This window comes from Hirundo rustica, unplaced genomic scaffold, assembly GCF_015227805.2.
Source record: "Hirundo rustica isolate bHirRus1 unplaced genomic scaffold, bHirRus1.pri.v3 scaffold_503_arrow_ctg1, whole genome shotgun sequence".
Lineage (NCBI taxonomy): Eukaryota > Metazoa > Chordata > Aves > Passeriformes > Hirundinidae > Hirundo > Hirundo rustica.
The window spans coordinates 11350-17609 of record NW_026690548.1 but is presented as its reverse complement, the minus strand read 5'-3'; the positions used below and the strand labels follow the sequence as shown (position 1 = coordinate 17609).

The following is a 6260-nucleotide window of genomic DNA, read 5'->3' as shown; positions in this document are numbered from 1 at the left end:
GATTCAAATCATGTGGAGTATGTGTCTTTATCTTTCCCTGTAATGTTAACTTTTGAGCCTCTTCTACCAAAATAACTGCAGGTGCAACAGCCTGGAGGCAAGCTGGCCATCCCCTGGCCACTGGATCTAATAGTTTTGATAGAAATGCCACAGGTTTTCAGTATCCTCCCCATTCTTGGGTTAAAACTCCATATGCTATCCCTTCCTCGGTGTTTACAAACAAATCAAACTCCTTTTTAAGATCTGGTAAGCTTAAAACTGGTGGTGAGGATAATTTCTCTTTTAGGTCTTGTAGCTGCTTCTCGTCACTCTCTGTCCAATTCATTGGTTCCTGGTCTATTAATTTATCATAAAGAAATTTGACCCCTTGAGTGTACTTATCTATCCAGTGCTTGCAGTATCCAAACAGCCCTAGAAGTTTCCTTATGTCTCTCTTAGTTTTTGGAGGTGATATAGATACTATTCCTGAAATTCTTGCAGGGCTTAACCTTTTACTCCCCTTTTCCAATTATGTGTCCTAAATAAGTGACCTCAGTTTCCACAAACTGTTGTTTACTTTGAGATACTTTTAACCCCTTTTCTCCAAAAAAGTTTAAAAGTTGTATACTTACATCTTTAACTTCTTTCTCTGTCTCCCCTGATATTAATAAATCATCCACGCATTGCAAAATTTGAACTCCTTCTTTGGGACTAAACTGTTCTAATAATGTCTCTAGGGCCTGTCCGAAGATATTGGTGATTCCATATATCCCTGCGGTAACCGCGTCCACCTTAGCTGTTGTTTTCTTCCCCTGTCTGGATGTTCCCATTCAAAGGCGAACCAATCCCTACACTCTTCTGCTAGGGGACATGCCCAAAAGGCATCCTTTAACTCTATCACTGTGAACCAGGTATGGTCTCTTGGAATTTTAATCAGCAAGGTATAGGGGTTAGGTACTACTGGGTGTCGAGCAATAGTTCTTTTATTTATTTTTCTCAAATCCTGGACTAATCTAAACTTTCCCTCATCTTTCTTTATGGCCAATATAGGGGTGTTATGAGGGGACATACAGGGTTCTAGGATATTTTCTTTTAAAAGATGCTCAATTACTGAAGCTAGCCCTTTCTTTCCTTCCGGTGACATTGGGTATTGCTTGACTCTGATGGCGGGGGTATCTTTTTGCATTTCTGTCTTAATGGGAGGGATATCTAAACACCCATACTTTCCCTCTGTAGCCCACACTTCTGGATTTATCTCTTGTATATCCCCTTGGGTCAGTTTCATGATATGCACAACCATTTTTCTATCTTTTGGGATAACTCCTACTCTGAGCTGCACTTGTAAGTCTCTGCCTAGTAAATTGATTTCTGTATGTGGTAAATAAAGAAAATCAGCTACACAATACTTGGAGTTCCCTTTAATCTCTACTCCTTCAATTATTAATGCTCAGAAGGGCCTCCCTTCAGCCCCTAACACTTCACAAGTTTTTGTCCCGATTGTTACCCCTGTTGGTAATTTCCTTAAACTTGACCTATCAGCTCCTGTGTCAATTAAGAATTCATATTCTTCACTTTGGGGCCCCACATCAAAGTTTACTAGAGGCTCATCTTGTTGTTCCATTGGGTCCCCTATTTTATAGAGCCTCTGACACCCCTAATCCTCCCCTTTCAGCACCCTCTCCAGGGCATCTTGCTCCCTTGCAATAGCTTCATCAAGGGGTAATTTCTTACAGTCCCTTTTTAAATGCCCTATTTCACCACAGTAATAACAAGTTCTATTCTCTCCTGGGTTACTTATTTTTAAATTTACCCACGGTGGTACTATGGGTGACTTTGGTTCTTTAAATGAGGGTCTTGGTCCTTCCTCACTAGATTTCAAAGAGGAGTTTCTCTGGTTTTCTGCTACTCCACTACTTTCTCTTGCTACAGCTACCATAATGCGAGCCTTGGCTCTAGCTTTTTCTTCTTCTCTCCTCAAGTAAACTTTTAAGGCTTCTTTTAATAATTCATTAATACTTTTCTCCTGCCAATCTTCAATTTTTTCTAATTTTCTCCGTATATCTGGCCATGACTTTGTTACAAACTGCACTTTTAGAATTACTTGTCCCTCAGGACTATCAGGGCCTATGTTTGAATATAATTGAAAATTTCTTTTTAATTGATTTAGCCAAGTGTCAGGAGTCTCATCTTTTTCTTGGGACCCATCAAAAGCTAATTTAGTATTATTCCCTCTGGGGACAGACTCTCTTATGCCTCTTACTATCAAGGACCTATAGTCTCTCATATTTTGTCTTCTTCTCGATTTGGGTCCCACCCTGGGTCAGCTATCGGTAATTTATGATCTCCAGGTGGCCCTAACCTATTTTCCCTTTCCCAAATTCTGATACTTGCTGTTCTGATCATTTGTATTTCCTCAGGGGAGAACAAGATGTTTAATATAGAATTTAACTCTCCCCATGTATAAATATTGGGTCCAAGGAATTGGTCTACCTGTGTGGCAATACCTATGGGATCTTCAACTAAATTTCCTAGCTCTTTCTTAAATCCTCTTACCTCAGAGGCTGTTAATGGGGCATTTACAAATCCTACTCCTCCAATCACTCCTCCCATAGGCACTTCCCTGAGGGGAAAAAGTCTTTCTGGCTTTAAGGCTTTTGATCTGGTGTTACAATAGAGTACTTCACTTACGTTATCAACTGATAACACTGTCTGGGTTAGGAATGCCTGGGAGTTTCCAGGAGAATGGGATGACTCATGAGTGTCTGTAGGGGTTTTGGTTAACTCCCAATTAGAGGGTGGCAGGGCAATTACTGTAGGTGAGGGGCAGGTAGTAAAATCTGTAGGAGGAGAATCGAGGATGGTACTGTGGGAGGAAGGGGGACTAGGGAAGAGGTTGTGTTTTGGGAAACTGAAGGGGTTATAACTGGGGCTAAAGAACTTTGACTATTGGAAGGAGGTGGCAAAGGGGCTGTTGGGAGAGTAGGGGGGAAGCCTCATGCAATCATGGAAACCATTACAACACTCTAGGGCCTCATGGAACTGTGGTGACACCAAGTTGGCTGGGGGTGTTGCTCTGCTGGAGAGTAGGAGGGCTGTGCACAGGGACCTGGACAGGCTGCATCCAGGGACCAAATCTAACAATATGAGGTTTAACTAGTCCAAGTGCTAGGTCCTTCACTTGGGACACAACAACCCCTGCAGCGCCACAGGCTGGGGACAGAGTGGCTGGACAGCTGCCATGCAGAAAGGGAGCTGTGGGGACTGATGGACAGCAGGCTGAACAGGAGCCAGCAGTGTGCCCAGGTGGCCAAGAAGGCCAATGGCTCCTGGCCTGGATCAGGAACAGGGTGGACATAGGACCAGGGCAGTGATTCTTCCCCTGTGCTCAGCACTGGTTGGGCGGCACCTCGAGCGCTGTGTCCAGTTCTGGGCCACCGATTAAGAAAGGACATGGAGGGGCTGGAGCGTGTCCAGAGAAGGGCAACAAGGCTGGTGAGGGGTCTGGAGCACTAGTCCTGTGAGGAATGGCTGAGGGAGCTGGGGTTGTTTATCCTTGAGAAGAGGAGGCTCAGGGGAGACCAGGCAGTGTCAGGGCACAGGTTGGACTTGATGATGTCCGAGGTCTTTTCCAACCTGGATGATTCTGTGATTCTCTGAAACCACCCTTGCAGCAGTTGCAGGATGAGCCCTGGGCGTCCTCTTCAGAAGGTCCAGCAGCCCAGGTCCAGCAGCTTCTCCTCACAGCCTGTCATGGTTTAGGGCAAATTTGGGAGAAAACCCCTGAATGAGGTCCCTCTGGGTAGCAAACCCAAACAGCCCCTCCCCCCAACCACTCCAGTAAAGAACTTCCTCAGAGAAAGTGGAAAAAACTATTTTACTTAACAAAGTGCATACAAGTATAAAGAATGAATAACATGAAACAATAAAACCTCTCATTCTAGAGTAAGATGGCAAATTGAGAAAGTTCCAAAGCTCCAGAGAATGGAACAACAGGGGTATCTCTGCAGAAAACTTGGCTGGGAGATCCTGTAGTTCCTTTAAAACCACCAAGAGCTCAGCCCCTCACTGACACAGTCTGTGGCCACAGGGGAGGTGCAGAGAAACAAAATGAGAAATGGCACAATGACATTTCTTTGTGGAAAAGATTAATATGAAACAAAGGGAAAAAAAAAAAAACCAGGAAGAAATATCAAAAATTACTTTTATTACAAGTGATTTGCAGAAATGGGTGAGAAGTTTAATGTCCCTGACACCATCCAGTCATCATTCTCCTCACTGCAGCCTTGAGCTCCTGGTTCCTCAGGCTGTAGATGAGGGGGTTCAGGGCTGGAGGCACCACTGAGTACAGAATTGACAGGGCTAGATCCAGAGATGGGGAGGAGATGGAGGGGGGCTTCAGATGAGCGAATGTGCCAGTGGTGATGAACAGAGAGAGCACAGCTAAGTGAGGGAGACAGGTGGAAAAGGCTTTGTGCCGTCCCTGCTCAGAGGGGATCCTCAGCACAGCCCTGAAGATCTGCACATAGGAGAAAACAATGAACACAAAACAACCAAATACCAAACAGACACTAAGAGCAAGAAGCCCAAGTTCCCTGAGGTTGGAATGTGAGCAGGAGAGCTTGAGGATCTGTGGGACTTCACAGAAGAACTGGCCCAGGGCATTGCCATGGCACAGGGGCAGGGAAAATGTATTTGCTGTGTGCATGAGAGCATTGAGAAAGGCACTGGCCCAGGCAGCTGCTGCCATGTGGGCACAAGCTCTGCTGCCCAGGAGGGTCCCGTAGTGCAGGGGTTTGCAGATGGACACGTAGCGGTCGTAGCACATGATGGTCAGCAGGAAATACTCTGATCCAATGAAGAACAGAAAGAAAAAGAGCTGAGCAGCACATCCTGCATATGAGATGTGCCTGGTGTCCCAGAGGGAATTGTGCATGGCTTTGGGCACAGTGGTGAGGATGGAGCCCAGGTCAGTGAGGGCCAGGTTGAGCAGGAAGAAGAACATGGGCGTGTGCAGGTGGTGGCCGCAGGCTACGGCGCTGATGATGAGGCCGTTGCCCAGGAGGGCAGCCAGGGAGATGCCCAGGAAGAGGCAGAAGTGCAGGAGCTGCAGCTGCCGCGTGTCTGCCAATGGCAGCAGGAGGAAGTGGCTGATGGAGCTGCTGTTGGACATTTGCTTTGGCTCCACATGGGGACCTGTTCATGGATAAAGGACAGTGACAAGTCAGCAGAGGCTGCTTTGAGCCAAACCTGGGCCATTCCCTGTAGATTGTCCTGCTGTAACTCACCCACCCTTGTTCCTGCTCTGGGAAAACCTTCACCCAGGTCCCTGCCTGAGCTCCAGTTGTGCTGTCTGAGTGTGCCAGGAGCAGCCAAGCCTGTGCGTGGGGGCTTTCCAGGAGCCATCCCTGCCCTGCTCCCCTGGGTTTGTGGCCATGTGGCAGAGGGACAAGACTGGATATTCAGGATTTGTCAGTGGAATCACTCCTAATGCAGAAAGGCTTGGTAGCATCTGCAAACCCAAGTCTAAAGGAAATAGATGGAAAAAGTTGGGTTAAGGAATTTTTTCCAAACCCCACATCATTCCTTGTTCTCTGAGGTCAGAAATCCCCAGCATTTCTGCTGCACTCAGACTTTGCCACTGAGAGATGAGAGGCAAAGGATTCCCTGTGGCTTAGGGAGGGTGAGGAGCTGGATGGGCTCATTCCCAACTGCCCTGGGTTTGCACCTTTGGCTGCTATCAGAGCACAATCACACTCCTGTGGAACCCTGGGATAAACCAGACCCTGCCCAGAGCAGAGGGATTCCTGAATGTCTCACCTCTCCAAAGGTCTCTGGACAAGGGCTCAGCACCCCCTTCTGCCAAGGACACTCACGGCTCCCTTGGCAAACCCAACAGCATTTCCTCAGCTCTGGCAAATCTGCACTTCTCTGTGGGGCATTCAGGGAAATCCAAGGAGCTCTGGCACAGATTTGCAGCCAGGAGGGCAGCTCAGAGCTTGGAAGGACACAGCAAGGAGATCCCCGGGTGTGCCCATGATGGGATCTCAGGGAGGGGGCTCAGCTCATTCCCCTTTCCCATGGATGCTTTGCCCACAGCCCACAGGTCACAGGCAAGCTTGGACACCGCATTCCCATGGACACAGCTGCCTGGCAGCAATCCCAAGGGCAGTGCCTGGCTCAGCTGCTGCAAATGCCAGAGCCTCCCTGAGAGCACCAGGTGACAGTGACAAGATCAGGGGAGGGCAGAAACAAGAGAAGATGTTGTGGTGCTATGCCTGGGA

General features: G+C 47.5%; 1 protein-coding gene across 1 annotated transcript; it reads right to left on the bottom strand.

Annotated features, from left to right (window-relative positions):
* Positions 1 to 4216: 4216 nt before the first annotated feature.
* On the bottom strand, positions 4217 to 5149 carry LOC120748085 (olfactory receptor 14J1-like). The gene has a single exon (XM_040054161.1). It carries the CDS (start codon positions 5147 to 5149, stop codon positions 4217 to 4219), a length of 933 nt encoding a protein of 310 aa, XP_039910095.1.
* Positions 5150 to 6260: the final 1111 nt, after the last annotated feature.

Bases quoted from the DNA above. Each gene is read 5' to 3' on its own strand.
- LOC120748085 (XM_040054161.1), bottom strand. From the start codon at position 5,149: ATGTCCAACAGCAGCTCCATCAGCCACTTCCTCCTGCTGCCATTGGCA.